The sequence below is a fragment of the Plecotus auritus genome (genome assembly GCF_963455305.1).
Source record: "Plecotus auritus genome assembly, chromosome: 5".
Lineage (NCBI taxonomy): Eukaryota > Metazoa > Chordata > Mammalia > Chiroptera > Vespertilionidae > Plecotus > Plecotus auritus.
The window spans coordinates 139,510,502-139,536,441 of NC_137776.1; the positions used below are offsets into that span (position 1 = coordinate 139,510,502).

At 45.1% G+C, this 25,940-nt stretch overlaps 1 protein-coding gene and 1 pseudogene across 2 annotated transcripts; one reads left to right on the plus strand and one right to left on the minus strand.

The window, feature by feature from the left end:
- Window positions 1-9,581: 9,581 nt before the first annotated feature.
- LOC308248771 (forkhead box protein D4-like 1) lies at window positions 9,582-10,889 on the plus strand (the record flags this gene model as incomplete). The annotated part of the gene is made up of 1 exon (XM_080669068.1): window positions 9,582-10,889. The coding sequence occupies one exon, from the start codon at window positions 9,582-9,584 to the stop codon at window positions 10,887-10,889; it is 1,308 nt and encodes a 435-aa protein (XP_080525194.1).
- Window positions 10,890-21,543: 10,654 nt separating this feature from the next.
- Window positions 21,544-22,558, minus strand: LOC308248875 (L-lactate dehydrogenase A chain-like; annotated as a pseudogene). Its single transcript has one exon. The product of its transcript is annotated as an L-lactate dehydrogenase A chain-like (transcript).
- Window positions 22,559-25,940: the final 3,382 nt, after the last annotated feature.

Below are 25,940 nucleotides of genomic sequence, written 5' to 3' on the forward strand. Positions count from 1 at the left end.
AAATTCAAAATATCATGGCAGTTAACTGGATACACCAAAAAGTGACAAGGTACAAATTTTCAGATATAACTGCAGAAAACTTAATTCAATAATTGTTACTTTTTTCCTATTCCTACTAAAGGCCAGGTCAGCATTGACAGTATTCAAATTGTAGGAGAATAGCATTAGATGGAATTTCAAGAAGCGCTTTCCCAAACTAATAGTTGTTAAATATCAGAGAAGGCTTTCAAGGTAGCATTTTGTATATTTTTAGAATTTTAAATAAAAGAATTACATCTGTGTATAATTCGTGTTTGGAGGCAGGTCAGTTGATTAGATTATATATGTTCCGTCCCCTGCATTCTATATTTTTTATACATAACTTCTCTCTATTCATCCACTTGCCTCCTGAATTCGTTCTCTTGATTGGTGGTTGTGAAAATACCTATATTTTGTAGCAGCATGTTGCCCAATAGAAAGTCAGCTAATATTTGAGTGAGATCTGGGCTTTAATTTCAGCTCTGCTGCTGCTTGGCTGTGTAATCTTGGGCAAAGTATTTTCTTTGAGATTAGTTTCCATATTTATAAAGTGCACAGTGATAATATCAACCATTCAAGGTTGTTATGAGGATTAAATAGGTTTGTAATGCACCTGGCACACAATAGAGCCCAGGTAAATGGATCTTCTTCCTAACAGCTTAAACTTGTTTTATAATTTATGTAGTCATTGTAATACTTCATAATGTTCTTTGACAAATAATTCATCTGGATTAATATCTTCTAGACCAGAAAGCGTTTATAATTAACTGTCCTGTTGTGGTAACTGAAGAAGAAAGTTCAGGAATAAGTAATATTATTGTTTTATGTCTATTCTTTTAGATTTTTTTTCCCTTACGTAGTTTCCCAAAGTGAATTATTTTCGTATGATTAAAGCTTTAATTTAAGCTACTTCTCCAGGAAACTTGTAAACTTGCCATAAATATCCTCAAGGAAAGGTTTAATTTTTATAAAGTGAATGTTTTAAACATATAATGCAGTTTGCTTTTTTTAAAAACTCAACTATTAGTCTTAGATCTTTCCATGACCATGTATATAAATGTCTTATTCTTTAACTGTTGTATAGATATGCATAGTATAGCATAGAATACATTCATTCTCAAAATGTTTGTTGAGAGCTTCCAGTTTGCCCAGGTATTAGTGCTAGGGCTGAAACTGCTCATGATAAAGGCTAAGTTCTCATATTGCTTACATTCTGTTTTGGTGGAGGGGCATAGAAGAAAATATGAGGTAGCCTTAAGATGGTTGATTAAAAGATCAACTTCAGATTGAGTCATGGAAAGGCTCTCTGAGGATAGGTAGCTTTTAAATTGAGAATAGTCTTACTAGTAAAAGGGGTTGTTCATGCAAAGTGAGGGAAAAGGTTCTACACAGAGGGAGGAAATTTGCAGAGGCCCTTGAGGTGGTAACCAGCACAACATGTTAGAAGACCAGGAAGAAGGAAAGAGTGGAAAGTTACAAAGACAGGCTTGAAGATGGAATTGGAGTCATGAGCTGGGGCCAGAGGTGTTGGACTGAGTGACACATTTGGATTATTCTGAAAGCCCTAGGAAGTGCAGTGATGTGGTTGTGATGAATGAGCTAGTTTTCTGTTTTTTGTTTTTGAATAAATTTTTATTGTTCAGATTATTACAGTTGTTTTTTTTCCCCCCATAGCACCCCTCCACCTGGTTCCCACCTCACCCCATTCCCTTACCACCACCCCCTTTATCCTAGTCCATAGGTATAAGATTTTTGTCGAATCTCTTCCTGCACCCCCCACATCCCCTTCTCCCCAAGAATTGTCAGTCCACTCCCTTTCTATGCCCCTGATTCTATTATATTCACCAGTTTATTCTGTTCTTCAGATTTTTTATTCACTTGATTTTTAGATTCACTTGTTGATATGTATTTGTTGTCACTTTGTTGTTCATAATTTTTATCTTTACCTTTTTCTTCCTCTTAGAGAATACTCTTCAGCATTTCATATAATACTGGTTTGGTGGTGAACTCCTTTAGTTTTTTCTTGTCAGTGAAGCTCTTTATCTGACCTTTAATTCTGAATGATAGCTTTGCTGAGTAGAGTAATCTTGGTTGTAGGTTCTTGCTATTCATCACTTTGTATATTTCTTGCCACTCCCATCTGGCCTGCATAGTTTCTGTTGAGAAATCAGCTGACAGTTGTATGGGTACTCCCTTGTAGGTAATTCACTTTTTCTCTTGTTGCTTTTAAGATTCTTTTTTTTTTTTTTTTTTTTTTTTTTTTGCCTTTGGCATTTTAATTATGATGTGTCTTGGTGTGGTCCTCTTTAGATTCCTCTTGTTTGGGGTCTCTGCGCTTCCCGGACTTGTAAGTCTATTTCTTTCACCAGGTAGGGGAAGTTTTCTGTCATTATTTCTTCAAATATGTTTTCAATATCTTGCTCTCTTTCTTCTTCTGGCACCCCCATAATTCGGATGTTGGTACACTTGAAGTTGTCCCAGAGGCTCCTTACACTATCTTCATATTTTTGGATTCTTTTTTCTTTTTTTTTTTTTTTCCAGTTGGGGTGTTTTTTGCTTCTTTGTATTTCAAATCTTTGACTTGATTGTTGCGATCCTCTAGTCTGCTGTTGGATCTCTGTATATTATTTTTTATTTCAGTCAGTGTATGCTTAATTTCTGATTGGTCCTTTTTCATATCCTTGAGGGTCTCACTAAATTTCTTGGAGGTTTCTGGAAGATTCTTGAGCAACCTTATAACCGTGGTTTTGAACTCTATATCCAATATTTTGCTTTCATCCATTTCTTTCATTTGTGATCTGTTTCTTTGTCTCCGCATTTTGGCTGCTTCCCTGTGTTTGTTTCTATGTTCTGGGTAGCTGCTAAGTCTCCTTGAGTTGATAGAGTGGCTTTGTGTGGTTGGTGTCCTATAGGGCCCAGTGTCTCAGTCTCCCCAGTCACCTGGTGGACGCTCTTGTTGCACCCCTTTGTAGGCTGTGTGCACAGTCTTGTTGTAGTTAACCCTTGTTTGCTGTTGTTATCACTGGGGGGAGGAATTGACCTCCAGGCCAATTGGCTGTGATGACCAGCTGTGTCTACACTGGAAGATCTGTTGCACAGGAGACACCCTTATGGGGCAGGACTTGCTTCAGAGGGGCTTTGGTGTGCTCACTGAGTCTGCCCCTTGAGTGTGTCTCTTATGGATATGAAGATTTGTAATCCGGTATGGTCTCACTCTGACCACTGGGTGCACTGGCTCTTGGATTTCCAAGGAGGTGCAAGGTCAGCCACTATCTGGGCCGCCCAGCAGGAGCTACAGAGACATCTGCAGATTCCTCCTCTTTGTATGGGGTTTGGAAGTGCCCAGACGAGGCCCAGCTGTGAAGCAAGCCACTGCTGCTGCCAGGCCATGGGCCTTCTTTTGGAATCTCTGGGGCTCTCTGACCCAGCTGCAGTTTGTTTTAGGCCAGGGGTGGGCAAACTTTTTGACTCGAGGGCCACAATGGGTTCTTAAACTGGACTGGAGGGCCGGAACAAAAGCATGGAGTGTTTGTGTGAACTAATATAAATTCAAAGTAAAGGAGCGGAGAGGAGAGCAAGAGAACCCTCCACTCTTTCGGGCCGGATAGAACAGCCGAACAGCCGTAGTTTGCCCACGGCTGTTTTAGGCGAAAGAACAGTCCATTCATATGGAAAAGCCAATGCGTACAGCTTGGGTGGGTTGTAAATTGGGTGGGGCGGGGTCTCTGGGAATCACCAGGGCCCAGCAAACAGCAATGGCTGCCCTGAACTGGAGGAATCCCTGGTTCTCTGAGTCCTGCGCCCCTGTGCAGGAATAATGATCGCTGCAAGCACCTCTAAGAGTAAGCTGCCCTTGCATTCCTGTCCCGATGCCAGACAGTCCAGTTTCTCCCCGTATGTGCCTGGGTCCCCCAGAGTCTCGCCCAGAACTGGAGTTCAGAGCAAGCGGGAGCTTGTATCTCCCGGTTTAAGGAGCAGCACATCTAGGTGCCAACCCTTTCCGTGCCTCCGCAACTCTTACTGGTCTCAATGAGCTTTCTTCATCTCTCTAGTTGTGGAACTTGCTCTCAGCCAGCTTTCGCGTGGTTCTGGGTGGTAGCTGTCCTGCCATTTAGTTGTGGTTCTGATGTGGTTGTGAGAGGCAGCAAGTATAGGTGATTACCTATGCCACCATCTTGGTTTCTCTGTTTTCTATTTTTTTAATTGCAAATGGTGCTGCAGTGAACATCATTGTGCATGCGTCTTTGTTCTTATGAGATACTGTTTCCTAGAATAGATATGGAAGGATGGAATCATGAGCTTCCAAGATATGCACACTTAAAATTTTTAATAGATACTGATAAATTGCTCTTCTAATGGCTGGACCTCTTTACAGTAGTAGGAAAGCACTCATTTCTCCAAACCTAGCTAACACAATTTAACATTTGTCAACCTGCATGGGATGGCATATCACTTTTAATCTAGATTTTATTCTGTATTTTTATGTTGTTTATATATTATTTTAAAGATCCTATTCCTCATTCTTATTTCCCCCAAAATGAAGTATTTTTCAGTGATCAGAGCAATAGTATAACCAGCACCTTCAGAGGACTTTGGAACTTGTCATGAATATCCTCCAGAGAAGATTTTATTTTTATAATACAAATTGCTAACTAAAGTAAATAGTGTGGGCCATTATTCTGCTTACTATAGGAGATTTTCAGGGTATTGATGATAATTAAGGTTTAGGGATAGTTCATCTAAAACTATAGGATAATGACAAAATCTCTCTGAGCCTTTGCCTCCTTATTTATAAAATGGATATAACGATGCAGACCTGTCTGGATTGTTCCAGGGATTAAATTGAAAGCACCCTGGATACCAAATCTCAGTAAAAGTGAATTCCCCATTTTTAGCAAAACCCGACTAAAAAAAAAAAAAATAAAGCTTTTGTGCACTTTCTTCAAACAAATGGTTCTTTCCTAGGCTTTCCCCAGCTTTCAGTGAAAGGGGCAAGAACATTGGTACTAAGATGAAGATAGCTGTAGGAAGGTTCAGCACAGGGCATGAGGGAAGACCAGCTGATTGAAAGGGTCTATAATTCCTAGATCCCAAAGTTTGAAGGGAATTATCAACAAAATAAAGTTAACAGGCTTTTAAACATTTATGGGCTTGGTTGCTTATATAAATTGAATAAATGTTTCCTTTGGATTACTAGAATAGGTAGGATTGCTTTGAAATGACTTTCATAGTTCTAGAAATGCCATACATTGTAGCAGTAGTGTTGAAAGAAATGAATTCTACCTTTAACTGTCTAGCCACTTGATCTACTTTGATGAGAAAGATACACTAGATTTTTTTCTCACAGTCTTAATATTGGAATCAACTTTACCTTTTAACTTGATATTGAAATCAACTTTACCTTTTAAATAATGACCGAATTGCCTTTAATTTTCAGAGTGAAATGGAGAGAAATCAGGCAACATCATCATCCTTCCTGTAAATTAGTTTGGAAAGGGTTGTTTTTCAAACCAATGTGAGTCTGATAGGCTCGTTCGGGGGGAAAAACCTATTAATCACCAAAAATTATGCACAAGACGCCATGTTGCAGGAGTGACAATGTAAAGCTTTTGATTTTTAAGGCAATACTGAAGAATTGAAGGGACTGGACAGGAACAGTGCCTTCTTTTCTTTTTACTTTTTTAGAGTGACATGCCATAATGGAATCTTTGCAAAGCATTCAATTTAGTTTTCATTGATACAGCTCTTTGTTTTTATACTGACATATTTTGTATAACAACTCTAGATATAATTCATATACTGTAATTAATATACCTCATTCCTAAAAGAAGCCCTGTATCCCTTAGCAGTTATTCCTCATTTTTCCCTGCTCTTAGCCACCAGCAAGTGCTAATCTACTTTCTGTCTCTATAGATGTTCTTTCTGGACTCCTTTCATTTACTATAATGTTTTCATGATTCACCATGTTGTAGTTTGCGTCAGCATTTTTTCCTTTTAATTGCTAAATAACATTCTATTTATATATCACGTTTTGTTTATCTGCTCAGTTGATGGACATTTAAGTTTTTACTTTTCGGCAATTATGTCCTTTTCCCTTATATTTAATTTTTTTAATTAATAGAATATTTTTCATAACAGTTTTAGATTTATAGAAAAATTGAGCAGCTAGTAAAAGAGAGCTCCCATATATCACCCTCTAACACACACACACACACACACACACACACACACACACACACACACACAAACATCTTATAATGGTATAGTACATTTGTTACATTAGTGACATCAATATTGAACCAATTAGTGAACCAATATTGATACAGTATTATTAACTGAAGCCCACTGTTTTTCAGATATCCTTATATTTTACCTAATGTTCCTTTTCTTTTCCAGAATCCTATCCAGGACTCCATGTTTCATTTAGTAGCCATGTCTTACAGACTCTTCTTGGCTGTGACAGTTTCTTAGACTTTACTTGCTTTGGTGACATCCATAGTTGTGAGAGATACTGATCACGAACACAGGACGCTACTCTTTTGGAATTTGTGTGTTTTTCTCATGATTAGATTGGGGCCTGAGGGAGGAAGAACACAGAGTGCCATTTTCATCACATATCAAGGGGATATACTATCAACGCGATTCATGTGTGTTTTTGTTGATATTGATCACCTGATCATCTGGCAGAAGTAGTGTTTGTGAGGTTTCCGCACTGGACAGTTAAGTGACCCCTGTCCATACTGTACGTCCTGGAGGGAAGTCACTATGTGCTTTGTACAGTGGAGTGGGGCGTTACACATCCTCAAGGGCTGAGAACCTAAGTTATTTGGAATTCTGCCTCTCCCTCCATTTTATTAACTCAATCCTTTATCAGTATGGATACATAGGTATCTATTTTATACTTTAGGTTATAATCCAAGACGACTTCATTTTGTTGTTCAAATTGTCCCAGCTTTGGCCATTGGGGGCTTTTTCAGTTGTCTCCTGTGTACCCTTTGACATACCCACCTCCACCCTTCACCCTCCCCATCAATGTGGGGTTTATTTTCTGAGTGTATTCCTCCTTTCTCCTTTCATTTTTAAATGACCTTAATCCCAATAGAAGTTGACTCTAGGAAAACTAACAATACTCCCTTTCTCAGGTAATCCTGATTTCTATGCTGATGGCAGAACTAAACTTTATCTGCAGAGGGTAGAGGGGGAGGCCTCTGAGAATCTAAGGTTGAATAAGACACCTGTCCTGCCCTCCAGAGTTAATCTGGATTTAGTAGATCACGCAAGTGGTAATTGGTAAATTTGGGATTCAAACACAAATCTATTCAGCTTAAAACCTGTTATTTGTCCTACTTCAAACTATATATAACTGTGAAGCCTTACAGGATAAATATCTCAGGATTAAGAAATCTGATTTTGAAATTGTATCCTGAAGGCACCAGCTACTTTTTAATTGTATTTTGACCTTTCAGCTGGCTTCTGACTTGTGACTGAAAAGTCATTATTTTACAAACATTAATGGAAGATTTACTATGTGACTATCAATTGCCTGATACGATATTCTTTTATGCTGCATTTTAATTAGATGCCACCCCAAATTCTGTTTATAAGTAGGCGAGTTTTAAATTATGAAAATACACTGTGGCATGAATACATATACCATAATTATGAATATATACCATAAAATTCCTATTTATATAACACACTAAGTTATATCCTACTGTACTGCTACTTTACTCTGAGTTGATATAAATGTGGCCATCTAAAAATCTTGTTACCTCCAAAGATGCTAAGTGAGTTAACGAAACTTCTTTCTCATATTGATCCTCTCCCATGTGAGTAATGAATGACAACCTTGTGACTGAAACTGAGGCCTCTCCTTACCTCACTTCTTAAGTTTTGTTATTTATTATAATAAAGGTGCTTAATGTGATTTTTTTTTTCTCTGAAAGGAAGAGGGAGAGAGGAGCCCTTCATATCCTGGGTGCATCCCTTGGAGTTGTGGGGCCATGTTGTGAAAACAGGGTATTTCAAAATAGGTCTGTACTGGTTAGTATGTGGAAAATCAATTTAGTTGATTGTGGCCATTAAAAAAGAAAAATATCACTGATCACTCTAGTGTGAGTATATTGCTCTATGAAACCCATTCTAGTTATACAAGTCTGTATATGCATGATCGTGTGGTAAAATGCATTTTCTAGCCCTAACCGGTTTGGCTCAGTGGATAGAGCGTCGGCCTGCTGACTGAAAGGTCCCAGGTTCGATTCCAGTCAAGGGCATGTACCTTGGTTGCTGGCACATCCCCAGTAGGAGGTGTGCAGGAGGCAGCTGACCGATGTTTCCCTTTCTCTCTCATCGATGTTTCTAACTCTCTATCCCTCTACCTTCCTCTCTGTAAAAAATCAATAAAATATATTTTTTAAAAATGCATTTTCTACTGTGGTTAAATGTTCAAAGAAGTCAGCGAATCACTGCTGAAGGGGACTTCTCTCTAGCCTTCCTGCTTTCTACCCTGAACTTCCACAATTTAATGCCAGGATATTTCAGCCTTTTCTGAAAACTTGAGACTGGAAGGACATTTTGGGGGAGGTGGGGGTTGGGGAGAGTAGGAAAACCCAACAGCTCTTCACAACCCACTGAGCTCAGGGATATAGTTAGAATATTTAAAATATTTCAGCTCATCATTCTGAATAAGGACAGAATCCACCAATGAAAATGCGTGATGAATATGCTATGCAGCATGAAAACAACTTCTCCTTTCCTCCAGGAGCGCAAGAGGCCTGGATATTTACAGTAGATTGTTGGGTGTCATATTTTCCTACCCCCTTTTTATTTGCACACTTCTATTTCATATTCATATTCATATAAAATCCTCATCCGAGGATATGTTTGTGTGTGTTTTTTTGAGAGAGTGAAAGAGAGGAAGGGAGAAAGAAAAATATTGATATGAGAAACTTTGATGAGAGAGAAGCATTGATCCGTTATCTCCCTCATGCGTCTTGAACAACGTAGGTTATGGGCCCTGACCTAGAATGGAACCCGCAACCTTTTGGTATACAGGCGGGACTACTCCAACTAACTGAGCCACCGGGCCAGGGCTATTTGCTCAGTTTTAAAAGTGCATTAAGGGGGTGAGGTGGAGAAAAAACGCGCATTAACTGCCTATGCAACTCCGGGCACGACTGGCTGGCTAACCTGAGGAGTGCAGCATCCTCCTTGGTGGTGGGTGGGTGTAGGGAGGAGGAGGCTGGAGGCTCTTCCCGGTCGGCTACTGCGCAGAGGACCCTCATCATTGGACTGTGCGGCGAGGAAGTGGGAACGCTCTGAGGTAGGACCAGAAGTGGTATAAAGGGCAGGAGACTTCACAACATAGGGACTTGAAGAAGCTTTAATAACAGGCAAAGTGCACCTTTGCTGGACTCGCGTATTGTATAGGAGGAGAAACCAGAAGTTAAGAACACCTAAAGCGTTCCTACTTCTTAGAACACCCTTAATCCTGGCACCCAGCCCAGCCCACTGCAAGACAGGTGGGCGGCCGCCATCCCTGGGGCTGCGGGACCTGCTCCTCCATGAACCTGCCGGGAGCTGAGCGCCTTCGCCCCACGCCGCCGCGCAGCCTCCAGGGCTCCGAAGGAAAAGACGGCGAAATCGATATTCTGGGGGAGGAAGAAGATGAAGACGACGACGAGGAGGAAGAGGACCACGTGAAGATCAAAGTGAGCCCACAGTTCCTAGAGCAGCTGCACCAGCCGGAGTCGCAGGGCGCGGGCGCGAAGCCGGGGGAGCACACGGAGAGCAGCGGTTGCCCAAGCGACTCCCCGGAGTTTGGCACCAAGTTCAGGGCCTCGACCGGGTCTGCAGCGACCTCTGGGGACGCCCCTCAGCCCGCGAAGCCCCCTTACTCCTACATCGCGCTCATCACCATGGCCATCCTGCAGAGCCCACACAAGCGCCTCACGCTGAGCGGCATCTGCGCCTTCATCAGCGGCCGCTTTCCCTACTACCGCCGCAAGTTCCCGGCCTGGCAGAACAGCATCCGCCACAACCTCTCGCTCAACGACTGCTTCGTCAAGATCCCCCGGGAGCCCGGCCACCCCGGCAAGGGCAACTACTGGAGCCTGGACCCCGCCTCCCAGGACATGTTCGACAACGGCAGCTTCCTTCGGCGCAGGAAGCGCTTCAAGCGCCACCACCAGCCCCCGGGAGCCCACCTGCCTCACCCCTTCCCCCTCCCCGTAGTGCCCGCCACCCTGCACGGTCCCTACCCGGGCCTGCTGCCTGGGTCCCTGGCCCCGCCGCAGTCCGTCCCCGGGGCCTACCCTGCCTCCGCCCCCCGGAGCCGCCCGTGCGCTCTGCTGCACCCTCATCCCCTTCGCTACCTGCTGCTGTCCGCCCCTGTCTACTCTGAGACGCCAAGGAAAGTGCAAGGCGGGGACCTGGTGACCCCCGGCGCCGCCCTTCCAGCACTGCAGCCCTCACTGGGCTTCCAGCCTTGGGAAGGGGGCAAGGGGCTCCCGTCGAGACAGGTAGGCGGATGTACCTCCTTCAGCATCGAAAGTATCATGCAAGGGGGCCGAGGAGGGGGCACAGCGACCGCGCAGAATCTGCCCCGGACCCCGTGGGGCTACTGTCACCTGCTGCAGCGCCCGTCGTGCCTGTTGCACACCCAGGCTGCTGCCCCCTTGCTCCACGTGTCCGCCTCATCCGCTGCCCGGAGGGTGTTGCAGCCGCAGCCGCAGCAGCACCAGGACTGTGCCAGCAAAGGCGCGCTGCTGGGCCGGCACCTTTCTGCCGCTGTGGCGCTGCTGGGGCATCAGCCGAGAGCGGAGGGCTCCAGGCAGACGTCCTGCGGAGAGGGGACCTCGCCCGCATTTTGAGTAGCACCCGCTTCCTGCCCTGGCGCCAACTCCGAGGGGCGAACCTGGAGCCAAACTAGAGGGCAGAGAGACCCAGGTCTCGCTCTCCCTGCTGCCTGTCCTCGCGCACTCCAAACGCAGCCAGGACTAGGGGTATGCATTAGCAACCCGCAACAAAGCAACCACCAATGTTCGTTCCCACCAATTTCTGTTCGCTGCGAAATATTTACAAAGGAAAAGTTGGCTACTGTTCCCTGACAAACTGAATGCAAATTTCCTATGGCATCAATTTTCACCTTTCTTTCCCAGCCTCCCCTTGCGGCTTCCAGGACTTTTCTGGTTTGCACATTTCCAGAGGAACTACGAACGTGAGTGGGGTATTTTGCTGTGATATGAAAAGAAAAACAAAGATACAATGTCCAAGGCACATGTTTTCCCCTTCTTCACCCCCTAGGAACTGCAAGTATTATTCCCAAGTCCAGTACAATGTGCTCATGTCTTTTATGCCTTTCTGAAACCCATGTGTAATATAAGTAGGATTTTAATTTCAGGGCATTTATTTCTGATCTGTGTGTCGGATGTGCCAACTTCCATGGAGAGGTGTTAAAATTAAACCTAGCTGTGTAGACTAAATAAAGTGCTAAATTATTACACAACATCATCTATGGAACATTTATGGAACTTCTTTTAAAACTAGTTCTTTTGCCGAAACCGGTTTGGCTCAGTGGATAGAGCGTCGGCCTGCGGACTGACGGGTCCCCGGTTCGATTCCCGTCAAGGGCATGTACCTTGGTTGCAGGCACATCCCCAGTGGGAGGTGTGCAGGAGTCAAGGGCATGTACCTTGGTTGCAGGCACATCCCCAGTGGGAGGTGTGCAGGAGGCAGCTGATCGATGTTTCTCTCTCATCTATGTTTCTAGCTTTCCATCCCTCTCCTTTCCTCTATGTAAAATACCAATAAAATATATTAAAAAAAAACCCAAACTAGTTCTTTTCTCCCAATAAACAATTTAGTTTTACAATTCTTACTCATTATAGACATCAGAAACAACCCATTTTAAAAATGGCTTTTAAAACTTCAGAATATTTGAAGTTGGAAAAGTTCTGTCTTTTGAAATATGGGATTTAATATGTATAAAACCTATAGAATAAAAGAATTGGAGGAAATCTAAATATAGTCTACATTTTTTTTATCTTCCTAAAGATGTTGATTTTTCTCCAGAATAAGTTGGAGGACTATTTGAAATCAATATGGAAGGTAGTGGCCAATGTTTATTTTGAGAGGGGGGGGCAGTTCGGGGAGGGAAGGCATTTTTTAAAAAAGCATTAGAACTTTAAAAATGAGGGCCCAAAGAAAAGGTATATAATGTATCAAATAAGCATTCATGTTCTGGACATTAACAATTTAAAAAAATTCTCTCTCTAGGCAAGTGCCTTCTAAGGGCTCCTATTCTCTTTCTTTAGAACAGAAAGTAACTTCTTTTTGTTTTGAAAACAGGTAACTTCAGAAAGGACTTTGCAACCAGAAAGATTTCACTGTACTGGGTTTCAGGTGACTGGGTGGGAGGGAAAGAAGACCCAAATGTCCATCATGAAATACCCCTGCCAGAGAGACCAAATTTCTAGAGACCCTGCAGCTCTCCATTCACTAAGCAGACTCTCTCTTTTCCCCCCTCACAATAATTGCTTTCCGGGCGATTTTGGAAAAAGTCACTCTGTGAGTATGAAGAAGGTATTTGGCCCTCAGTTACTCCCCCGGCGCATCTATGAATTTCTCATTACAGGAGGGAGGGGCTCCAAAGAGACACATTTTTACAGCCTTTTAATTGGTGATTTTTACTCCAGCTTCTCATTTCCACCGCATCCCTCAGAACTTCTTTGGCATGTTCTGCCAGCAATCCCTACCTTCTCCGGGCTTGGTAGTTCGGTTTCAGTGACGTTCTGGAAAGTTCCTAAGCCAAACCCTTGGTAGCCACTGGGACACATAACTTCAGATTGTACTCTCTGACTCTGCACCTGCAACCTTTGCTTGTACCAAGCACCACCCGTGCCCTACATAGGCCCCTATCCTCCGGCTGCAGGCAGTCCCTCCCCTCACCCCTCCTCTTTCATCCACTTCTCCCTCCTTGGGTTTGTAAAAATTTAGAGACTATATCATATCTATGAACCCAACTATATCCTGTGGGATAGAGATAGCTAATTACAACCAACAAAATTCAAAGGATGAAAACAGTCCTTTACAAAAAACAGAATCATAATATAGACTTTTGGAAATAATATCATCTCAAATTTATGTATTAAAGTAGTTATAGTATAATTGTTTTTTATACTTTTTATTGTTGATAGATAGCATTACAGATATCTCCCATTTCCCTCCCCCTTTACCCGCCTCCTTCCTGCTCCTGTCCCCCCCCCACCCCATGTCTTCACTACCCTATTGCCCACATCCATGGAGCCTTTGAACTCAGTCTGTCTGACTCTCAGCACTTCAGTTTTAAGATCGTTTTTTAGCAAATTCTGCGGGCTGGGCCAACCGAAGAGTTTTGGAAACAAGCCAAGAGTAAAGGGAACCCATTCTCCTGTCAGCTCTCGGGTGGTTCACATTCCAACTCTCCCTTCTCTTAGGCGGAAACATCTCCAGGCCTACACCCACTCATTTATTCGAATGGGTGACCAAATGTCGTCGGAGCGCCAGGTAGAGCCTCTCCCAGCGCTACCCACTCCTCTCAGGAGACGCCGAGGAGTTCTCTTCCCCGCCTTTGCTCCAAGCCAGGCAAGCACAGCCACCAACACGGGTGACTGCGGAATTGGGCCCAAGCCGGCCCCCAAGCGCCTAATTTTTACCTAATAAAACTATATCGAACGATGGATTTTCAGGAAAAACGTCGACTCAGTGGAAGAGTAAGTTAAACGCAGCTCTCCACCAGAACATGGCGCTTCGGATTCACCTGCCAGAAGCGCGGCGACCGCGTGGAGAGGTCAGCCCGAAGTGGGGCCCGCGCGAACCGCTGCAAACGCGCGGAACTTGCAGAACTTGCTCGCAGGGCTGGCGCGTCCCGGGAGTAGTGGTGGCGCCGCAGCCCCCAAGGCAGGGAAAGTCGGGGGCGGAATGGGGAAGGGGTGCGCGGTGCTCGGCGCGGGGATCCGGCCTGGCCGCCTTCGGGGCCGCGCAGAACAAGAGGCAGATGCTCTGGATCCCGCAGGGGCGTCCTGGCACCTTCTGGGTCCTGGGCCTCTGTCCACCCCGGTGCTGGCCTCTGGCCGCGATCTTGGGCAAGAGCGCGGGGTACATTAAAAATGCTGGCGAGCGCCGAAACCGGTTTGGCTCAGTGGATAGAGCGTCGGCCTGCGGACTGAAGGGTCCCGGGTTCGATTCCGGCCAAGGGCATGTACCTTGCTTGCGGGCACATCCCCAGTGGGAGGTGTGCAGGAGGCAGCTGATCGATGTTTCTCTCTCATCGATGTTTCTAGCTCTCTATCCCTCTCCCTTCCTCTCTGTAAAAAATCAATAAAATATATATTTAAAAAAAAAATGCTGGCGAGCAGGTTACGCCGCTCCCGAATTGCGCAATGGGATCAATCATCAGGGTCGTTCTTGACCCTTGGACTCATCTTCTCGAGGCCAGAAAGCTGGATGTGTCCAGAACTGCCGAAGGGCGGGAGGCGCAGAGGGGTTGGGGCGAGAGCCAGAGGGAAACCTGAAGGAGAGACTTCCTCTCTGGTCGTGCCCCCTATTGAGAGTAACAACGGCGGCCAACCTTCTTCTCGTGCTCTCTCTGCCGGACACTGGATCCCACCTTTAACCCTCCCAGCACCCAAATGACACTCTGGAATCCCCATTTCACAGTTAAGAAATGTGTGACTTAGAGAAATCAAACGACTCTCCCGAGGTCCCTTCTTAGGCAGCGGTACCGGGCCCTGTCTGGTGTTTTAACCACAACCCCACGGGCGCCCGCGACGTGCTCCCGCCTGGGCCTGCCTTGGGTCGCAGAGGCCGCAAGCCAGAGGCTCCGAAGGACGCGCGCCGCCCGTTCCCAGTCTTTCGCCCCGGGCTCTGCTGCGCGCTTCCTAGGGAAGGTCACTGGGCGGACAGGACCTGGCCACGACCCGGCCGAGGTGGAACTCGAGGACTCCACCGAAGGCAACATCGCCGGGAGGAGTTAGTCCCGAGGGTGTGTTCTTCCTCCCCAGCAGGACTGTGGTTCTCTTTCCCCGCGGGGTCCCGGAGAACTCAGGCACCCCGCAACGCAGGCGTCGGCGGCACGGCGAACCCGGGTCTGCCTCCTCCCGGCCGCCCTCCCGGCGGTGGTGGCAGGCAGCCACACCCCGCACTGCCCCCAGTTCCTCTCGGGAATCCTAACCCTGCGCTCCACGTCAGCCGCGCGGGGCACTGGATCCCAACGACGGGCCCTAGTTACGGGGCGGTGGTGGCTTGGGGGAGGGAGGGAGAGCTGAGAACGCCGAGCCTCGGGAGCCGCAGCCTGCAGGTCACCCTCAGGTCAGAAGGTGCGGTGGGAGTGGAGGGGCCCAGGGGAATGGGAGTCGAGGTGGCGGCCCCTATGGAGAAGGAGAGGGCATCTGGGGGTCGGGCGGACTGGAGCCTCGGTGGCTGTAGGTGCCAGTATGCCCCGCACAGGTGCAATCTGACATTCTAAGCGCCCAGATGCTGTGCAAAACCTTTAGTACTTGCTTATTCGTGGGAGTGTAGCTAAGGATTCAGGAGGGTTCTGGGTTCGATTCGGTCAAGGGCACATACCTGGGTTGTGGGCTCCATCCCCAGTAGGGGGCCTGCAGGAGGCAGCGGATCAACGATTCTCTCTCATCATTGATGTTTCTCTCTCCCTCTCCTTTCCTCTCTGAAATCAATAAAAATATATATTTTTTAAAAAGAGGTGGTGAGAATCTGAGCTAATGCAGCAGCAGCAGGAATGGAAAGGAGTGGGTAGATTCCCCAAACCCTCATGTGACCTTGATGACCACAGTGAAGGGGGCAGGAGGAGTCCAGGAAGGTGCCAAGCAGCCAACCTGTTCCCTTGTGTGGACACGTGGGCTACAGAAGGAGAAGCATGTATGTTTGAGACAGGGGGTTCTAGACCATGACTTCTATCTTAGCCTATGTAGCACCAGCACCAGCACCACCTGGACATGTCCAGGAGGCAGTAGGAACTTCAAAACTAGAACTCAGGAGAGAAGTTTGGGCTGGGGGACTGGGAGAGTCATTATCACGTAGGTGGCAGGAGAGCTGGTGTTTTGAGGAGATCGAAGCAGGGCGTGAATAGAGTGAGAAGAGAGGTAGGGAAGATCCCAGGGATGCCCGCTATTCAACAGGTGGCTGCAGGAGTAGGAGGCAGTGAAGGGGCTGAGAAGGAAGAGGGAGGAGAACCAAAGGCCAGTGATGTTTTAGATGCAGAAGGAGAAGAGGAACAACAGGGATAAGTGAGTAGCAAGGTCAAATAAAACAAAGACTGGATTTGACTCTAGCAGGTCATGTATAGAAACATTTTGGAGCCAAAAGGAAAATTGTGATGACTTTAAGGAGTGTTGGTTTCCTGGGGCTGCCATGACCAACTATTTCAGCTTAAAACAACAGAAATTTATTCTCTTCCTGTTCTGGAGGCCAAATGTCTGAAGTTGAGGTATTGGAAGGACCATGTTCTCTCTGAAGGCTCTGGGGACGGATCCGTTCCATGCCTTTCTCTTAGATTCGGGTGCTGCCGGCAATTTTTGGCATACCTGGGCTTATAGACACATCACCCCAATCTGAGCCTCTATTGTCATGTCCAGTTTTCCCTGCAAACTGTGTTTCTTCTCTTCCCTAAAAACACCAGTCATATGGAATCTTTCTCTTAACTAATTACATCGTCTATACTGTATTTCCAAAGAAGATCACATACTAAGGTTCCCGGAGGACATGCATGTTTGTGAGGGACACCGTTCAACCTAGTACAAAGGTAAATAAGGAGCAAGGAAGATTGTAGACTTCACTTTAGAAGCTGACTCAGTGGCTGAGCATCGACCTATGAATCAGGAGGTCGCTGGTTTGATTCCTGGTCAGGGCATATGCCCAAGGTTGTGGGCTTGATCCCCAGTAGGGGGTGTGCAGGAGGCAGCCCATCAATAATTCTCTCTCATCATTGATGTTTCTCTCTCCCTCCCTCTCCTTCCCTCTCTGAAATCAATAAAAATATATTTTTTAAAAAAGAAGCTGCAGACAGGGATAAAGGGAGGATTCCCCCCCACCCACCACCACCCCAAATGGGAAAGGCTTAAACAAGTTTCTCTGTTGAATAAATGAAGAACTCCCAGAGATAGAGAGGTCAAAGATTCTGGACTGAAAGCATATAATTAATGGTGCAAAATCCTGAGGGGCTGGGGCACAGGTAGATGGATCAGTAGTGGGCCGAACTAGGGATGGGAGGGGGAACAGGTGTGTGCAGATGCAGAAGTGTTTGAGGATGGAGGGGGCAGCTCACTGAGCCGGATGAAGCGTGACAACGCTCCATGCATGTTGGAGGTGTTCAGGAAGCAAATCCAGAGCAGATGTTGGAGTGAGCAGCTGAGACAACAGCTTGTGAAACCAGCCCTATTTTGTGGGTAGAGGATTAGTTAAGGATCCTGGCCATGGGAACCAAGTAGGGGAGGGTAACCTGTTCATGCCTATTACAGAGCTTGGGGGGAGAAGTTTCAGTGTCAATCTGGAGCATGCCCATGAGGGCCAGAGCGAGAAGCCCTGCAGTCAAGGGCACCAGCCCCTGACTTGGAAATGAAGTCTTCACCCAGCACTGTCATTGCCCTTTATGTAATGGTCCTAACCTGGGCAACCTGGAGGGGTTATTATAGAAAGGGACTGAGGGGTAAGAATATAGTCCCAATGTGGAGATATGGAGAGGATTCTCTGAGATAACTAATGCAGGGTGGCGGTGGAGGTGGATGTAAGAAGCCCCCTCCTGCTTCAATGTCAGTGTGGAATTCAGTTCATGGAGAGCAGAGCCCATCGCCATTTGGAGCCCATGTTGGCTTAAATTTATTCCTCAGGCTTGCAGAGTACTTCTCAAGAGGGGAAACCATGACCACTTGTTGAACGACAGACTCACAAACCTGCTGTGTAGTCCATCAAGCCACTCCATTATTTTTCTTCCATTTGGCTTCACCCCTTAACCTTAGGATCTGTGTGAGGAGCCAGGAGGTTTTAGGAATAATTATTCCCAGTGGAATTCCTAGTGTGCTCTGTTTATCAAATGAAGTGGAAAGCTTTATATGGTGTAAGAATTTTCACAGGGCTTATTGCTATCAAATCAGTTTTGGGTCCATAGAGAGGCATCTTTTCTGGATTAAATTGTTTAATTGTTGTGGAGATGCTGGCCTGAAATCAGAGTAGATAAAAACAATTTTAGAAGAGTTGAGATTCTAATCCTTAGTAGTATAGAACAGAGCTAAACCCTGACCCCGCATTTTTATATATGCATTTCAATGAGCTGCTGCTATAGCCTAAACAGTGATTCTCAACCAGGGGCTATTTTGCTCTCCTATCCCCCTGCCCCAGGGGAAATTTGGGAAATGTCTGGAGACTTTTTTCTCCTCTATTTTTAAAATTGTGGCAAATACACATAACAAAATTTACCATTTTGACCATTTTGCCCATTTTTAAGTGCACAGTTCAGTGGCATTAAGTGCATTCACACTGTTGTGCTCCCATCACCGCCACCTACTCACAGAACTCTTTTCATCTTGTAAAACGGAAACTGTGCCCCTTAAACAATAACATCCCATTCCTTCCTCCCCCCAGACCCTGGCAACCTCCATTCTGCTTTCTGTATCTATGAATTTGATTGCTCTAGGACCTCACATATATGGAATTATAGTGTCTGGAGGCATATCTGATTGTCACAATTGGGAAAGGGGTGCTACTGGTGTTCCGTGGGTAGAGGCCAGGGATGCTGCTCAAAATCCTGCAATACACAGAATACACCACGACACAGTGTAGTCCAAGCCCAAATGTCAATTGAGAAACCCTGAACTAGAAGAGCTTCATTTACATTTCAAGCTAAGCATATTAATCAATAGACACTAGTAATGCTGCAGTAATAAACAACCTCCAAATATCCAATTTAACACAATTTTTTTTTGAGCCAGCCACTCAGCCCTGGTTAAGTGTGCAATAGCTTTTAAAACTTCCATGGACGTGTGCACATTACTTCCATTTACATTGTATTGGCCAGATCAAATCACATGCCCCTGTTAGAAAGGCAACCACCACACATAGCAATGAAAAGTAAACCTCATGGGGTATCATCAACTTGGTATGCTAGTACCCAGGGCAAGTCTTCCAGGAGGAAAACTCAGGCTGCATGTCAAGGGTGCCTGTGGCTGCACGTGCTGTCCCCAGAGTCATTCACTAAGGTCCTTACTCTGCAACTTCATGTCTGGCTGCCACACTGGCCTCTGCTTCTTCGAGGTTTTATGTTTGCTTTTGTTTCATCTCCTTTTTGGAGCCTTAGCTTACCTGCTTCTTTTACCACAGCCCCACCTCTTCCTTTGGCCTCAGCATGAATATGCTGTAATCTGAGGCAACTGTGCCCAGTGCTTCCTGCTGTTTCCTTGAATCTCTGTCTTCATAACTTTGGCCTAAAGCCTTTTGCATTATATTGCTGATTCCCTTTTTTTAAAAAAATGTACTTTTATGGTCACAGCAAAATTGAGCAGAAAGTACAGAGATTTCCCATAAACCTTCTACCCCTACTCATGCATAACCTCCCCATCCTCAATCACCCACCAGAGTGGCATATTTGTTACAGTTGATGAACCTACACTGACACATCATCACCCAAAATCCATAGTTTACGTTACGGTTCACTCTTGGTGTTGTACATTCTATGGCTTTTATGAATGTATAATGACATGTATAGCATTAAAGTATCATCCAGTGTGGTTTCACTGCTCTAAAAATCTTCTGTGCTCTGCCTGTTCATTGCTCTCTCCCCAAAGCTTCTGGCAACCACTAACCGTTTTTCTGTTTTCATAGTTTTGCCTTTTCCAGAATGCCATAGAGTTAGTCATATGGTATGTGGCCTTTTTAGATTGGCTTCTTTCACTTAGTAATATGCTTTTAAAAAATGTCTGGTTCCTCCATGTCTTTCATGGTTTCATAGCTCATTTTATTTTAGTCCTGAGTAATGTTCTATTATCTGGATGTACCACAGTTTATTTTTCCATTCACCTACTGAAGGACATCTTGGTTGCTTTCAGATGATTAGCTACTTTCCAGAAAGTGATTTAGCTGAGAAACTATGCTGAGACCCCAGTGATTTGGAAGAAATTTCAAATATTTAAATGAGTAAGTTGTTACACTCCATCCAATAGTTCATTAAAAAAAAAAAAAAAAAAAAAAAAAGCCTGGGCGTTTTTCATCTTCACTGCACACTTTCTTCAACTCTGTCAAATATTCCTTTATGAGAGAGGCCTTACCTGGTACAGAGTAACACGTCTTCTTGCCCACTTACCCTGCTTCACCCTTCTTCACAGCATTCATCACCATCTGATGTATTACATATTCATTTGTTTATCTTCCTTTCTGGATTGTAAGATCCATGAGAGCAAGAATCTGCTCATTAATGTGCTTCCAGAGCCTAGAAAAATGTCTGGTCCATAGTAGGTGCTTAATTGACAAATTTCTAATGAAGAGTAGAGACTAAATAGTGGGATGGGAGATTAAGAAATTAATCCAAGCCCTAAAGGCACAAACCATGCATGCAGGAAGTCTAGGGAAGCTTTGGAGGCCTCCTCAGCCAGGTGAGGTGGTACTACTGATGGTCCTGCACACTGAGAGCTGGCATGTGGACAGGAGGCTATGAGCTTCCACCTTCTGAAGCCACAAGGTCACTTTCAGTCCTTCCCGTTTATTTCCAAGATGCCTTAGACTTAGAGTATTATGCATCTTCTTAACCAGCCTCCCCATGGGACCAGGCCTAAGGTGTCAGTAGGACATCCCCTGAGGGCTCCCAGTATGTGAGAGGGGGCAGGCTGGGCTGAGGGATGCCCCCACACCGAGTGCACGTATTTCGTGCACAGGGCCCCTAGTATTAAATATAAAATTCCAGAAACAAACAATTCATAAGTTTTTTTTCATTGTTCAAAGTTTATTCGGCATTTTAGTTGGTATGACACTTGGATAGTTGGCTGTATTATTTATATGTAGACTTTTCTTTTTACATTATATGGCAATGTACACTAATCTGATACATATAGTACACAGAATAAGATCCTTTAGAACAGTTATGCACAAAACATGTAATATTGGATTTACATTATATCCCAGGATGTGATTAATTTGAGGGGGAAAAAAAAGTTGGGCTAGGCATGTAGAGTAAAGGAACCACAATTTATATAACACACATGGAACACACATCTAGTCTGAAGGGCAACTGTAGTATGTGCAGCATTGGCAGTGGTGCCTTTGAGGAGGGGGAACTATTTCACACTAACCAGTGTAGAACTATGCAAGATAAGTAGCATCTGGCATCAGGATGAGATGCTGGGTTTTATGAACCATTACTATTTCTATTTTTAGGAAACTGATGTTCTTAGTCACAGATCAGATAAAAAGGACAATATGCACAATCTCCAACTAAAATCCATCTGTAGCCTAGACAGTGCGGTCATATGACATTAGAAGACTTTAAAACTGCAGCTCTTTCTGGATTCCCCAAAGTGTGTCTGCACTCTTCTTCAAACGGGCCTCTTCCTCAGGTGTCAAAGTCACCTTCACAACATCTTAGATTCCATTCTGTCCCAAGATGCAAGGGACACTAAGGAAGACATCTGCTTTTATTCCATAGAGACCCTAAATCATGGTAGAAATTGGATGCACCTGCCTAAGATTCTTCATCATACTTTCTGCTAAATCTGCCACAGATAGGCCAGTGGCCCAGGATAAGTAGCCTTTCAGTTTGATCACCTCATAAGCACTGTCAACCACCTGTTTGTGAACTTGTTTCCACTGTTCATTATCTGCATCAGTGCCTAAATCATGGTGCAGATTCTTTAGGGAGACACCAGCACAATTCACTCCACTCCATACAGACACACTAGAGTCTCCATGCTCCCCAAGGACCCATCCATGACAGCTTAATGGGTGAACTCCCAGCCTCTCCCCCATTAGGTAAGGGAACCCAGCTGAATCCAGATTGCAACCACTTCCAATAACAAGGTTTTTTGGATAGCCGCTTAACTTCCAAGCCACATAGGTCAAGACAGCCACTGGATTGGAAACAACAAGCAATTTGCAGTTGGGACTGTATTATACAACTTTAGGAATGATGAATTTAAAGATGTTCACGTTACCCTGGACCAAATTAAGGTGGCTTTCTCCTTCTTGTGGATGTGCCCAGCTGTGATACCAACCAGCTTGGCATTTGCAGTCACACTATAGTCTTTGCCAGAGACAATTTTTGGTGTTCTAAGGAAAAGGCTGCCATGTTGAAGATCCATCATCTCTCCCTTCACTTTGTCTTTTGTGACACCAACAAGAGCAAGTTCATCTGCCAAGTCTTTCATTAAGATACTGATGGCACAAGCCATGCCAACAGCACCCACCCCAACGACTGTCATCTTATTCTGGTGGCTTTGTTCTTCCTTAAGAAGATTCGCCATCAGCTGATCCTTGAGATTGCCATACTGGACTTAGAACCACAAGGAACCGAGAGTGTATGGTGGGTGGTCGTAGGTGGCGGGCAGCGTTGGATCCGGACTTGGTGGCAGCTGCTCGGGTAACAAGTCAAAGTTTTAAATTGGCACCGTTTTGAGTAGCGGGATGAAATCTCGCGATGTCCGGCTCCGCGCCGCCTGGGACGAGAACCCTCCTTGGTCCAGCGCTGTCACGCTGCACACGCTCCCGTCGGGTCACTTGGCAGCCGCCATCTTGGTTGTCGGGCAGACTGGTGCCGCACTGCCTGCTTGTGTTCACAGAGAAGTCATAAAGTGTTGTTCCTAGAGTCAGAAGGTTAATGGCAGCCTAATGCCACCTCGCAACGCCTACGTCCTTCACCTCCCTTCACCTCATCACGCGGGCATGTGTCGTCTCACAGCCTCACAAGAAGGGTGAGTACAGTGCAGTAAGATGAGAGAGAGAGGGAGCTCATGCACAGTGTATTGTTATAATTGTTCTGTTTTATTATTTATTAGTTGTTGTTACTATCTTACTGTGCCTGATTTAGAAAGTAAACCTTATCATAGGCACGTATGTGCAGGGAGAACAGTACATACGGGGTTTGGTACCCTCCCTGGTTTCAGGCATCCCCTGGGGGCCTAGGATGGCATCTCCCGCAGGTAAAGGGGGGACCACTATCGACAGCAAGCCTGTCAAACCAAGGCTAACACGGGCCAAATAAACAAGGTTTAAGTTCATGTGGGCCGCAAAAAAAACAAAAGCTGCAATTTTCATAGAAATGTAGGTTTATTTCGATAGAGACATGCTGAATACAAAGGGCTGGAATAAATGAATCATTGTTAACATAAAATATTAGAACATTTTAATAAAAATTATTTTTTTTCTTGAACATTGACTAGACACTGAATAACTGCACAAAATTAATAAGCATAACGCAAATAAACCTATTTTTCTTGTTCTCCAAAAGCGAAATATTTCCTGTTGCGCACACCAAACAAGTCAGTCAAGACTAACGACATGGCAGTCAGCTGCTAAAATATTCGCTGCTAGTACCGTGTTTCCCCGAAAATAAGACAGTGTCTTATATTAATTTTTGCCCCCAAAGACACGCTAGGTCTTATTTTCAGGGGATGTCTTATTTTTCCATGAAGAAGAATACGGTACACATTTATTGTTAAATGAAAATAAAGGAAATTTATTACCTGTATACGGTACGGTAGTACGGTAGTTGTCAACACAAACCAGACAAACTGTGAATCCTACAGTATCAAGAATTTACTCATTTATTCAATGACAATCATGTCATCATCTTCTGCAACATCATCATAACAATCCAATTCCTGAATTTCCTGGTGAATTTCTTGTGACTCCATTTCTTTCAGAATCAGTGGACCAAATCTCTCATGTTTAGCAATAGCACTGTCTTTAAATGAGTACTTCTTGTCAAGGTAGCCTGCTCGCAGTGCATTTGCAATGCAACTGTCAGTGATTTTCTCCCATGAATTCTTCACCCAAGTCACAACTTCTTGCAGTTTAGGTTTCACAAAGTTTCCACACTGATTTCTCTCCATTCTATTTTCAATGTAGTCATTAATTTCCATGCACAAATTGTCTTTGAATGGCTTGTTTATTGCAATATCAAGAGTCTGGAGATAGGCCGTCATTCCTGCGGGAATCATTATCTGATCTATTTTTCTTTCGTGAAGAAATGTCTTCATGTCTTTAGCGCGGTGATGCTGGCTGCATCCCAGACTAGCAGACCTCTTTGGCTCCCTTGCATAACAAGCGGCAGCATTAAATCGACCCACTTCCTTATAACTGCTTGTGTGGCCCAGGCTTTTTCAGTTTCAAGAATAAAAACGCCCAAAACACGTTCAATCTTTTCCTTCTTGCCCTTAGAAATGATTAAAGGTGGGATTTTAGTGCCATCCAGACGAATTGCCAAAATACAGGAAACACGTGCACTTTCGTAAGCAGTGGAGGGAATGTACACTAAGGAGGCACCCCACTGTTCAATTGTTGTTTGAGGTGATTGGCCCATAAACACTGCAGTTTCATCCATAGCAATCATGTTGGAAAGATTGTATTTAGAGAAGTCAGCATCATCAATAAAGGACTTGAATGCAAGTGCTTGCTTAATAACTTGAGTATCTTCCAACCTAAACAATGTTGTAGATCTTCTTAAAGACAGTTCACTTCGCTGTAGGAAATTATCTAGCCAGTGTTGTGATGCTTTGAAGTCTTCGGGGGCTATGTCAAACTGTGGTGCCATTGCAAGGGCAAATTCTTGAATCTGAGCCCTATTCACAACCAAAGCCTTTGCTCTCCTGTCAACAACCCATTCACAGATCAGGTCTTCCAGCTCGGAAAATAATGGTTGCCGACCTGATCCACACTTGCGCTTTTTAGCATTTCCCTTGTCCACTTGTTCAATGAGGTTACCATACTCTGCTTGCCATTTTCGGACCAATCAGATACTCAACATCTTCTCTTTGCAGAAAGCAGTAAGATTATGCCCCAAGAGTCTTCCACGATTCCTTTATTATACTCCACGGAGTAGCTTTTTCTTTTTGTGCTCATTTCTAGAAGTAAAAAAAAAAGGAATTGGGGTATCAAGGTGGGGGGAGCGGGATCACTCAAAATGACACAGGGGGGATCAGAGGGGGGAATCAAAAATGGCACAGGAGAATCAGAGGGGGGATTACCATTTTAGTAACCCCTTTTGATCCTCCTGTGTCATTTTGATTGTCCCCTCTGATCCTCCTGTGTCATTTTGATTGCCCCCTCTGATCCTCCTGTGTCATTTTAAGTGATCACCCTCCCCCCACCCCTGTGCCACTGAACACCTTCACCAGACATCCCCCCTACCCCTTTATCAGACATTTACCCCCTGGGGCCTGCCTGGGGACTGTCACTGGGCTTGCTGGGGCCTGGATCTGGGCTGGAGCAGGGTCTGCCACTGACTGAGAACCTTCAGTCATCATGAAGGCGGCCGCGAGCATCAGGTAGTGTCACCAGAGACAGACCAGCACTCACCACCTTCGCTGCGTCCCGTCCGCTCTAATCCTCCTGTTTTTCTACATGCATCTGCGAAAGTCTCCTCCTCTCTCCCGCCCCGCACTTCATTGCTCACTCTGACCTCCGCTCCGCCTCCACACAGCAGTGACGTCAGGACTCTGCGTAACGTCACTGGTTGCTAGACGCCAGTCGGGGCGGCCCTAGCGACCAGTTTACGGTAAATTAATTTTCATTCTGGCCCTAGCCAGCTTGGCTCAGTGGATAGAGCATCAGCTTGCGGACTGAAGGATCCCAGGTTCGATTCTGGCCAAGGGCACATGCCTGAGATGCGGGCTTGATCCCCAGTGGGGGGCATGCAGGAGGCAGCCGATCAATGATTCTCTCTCATC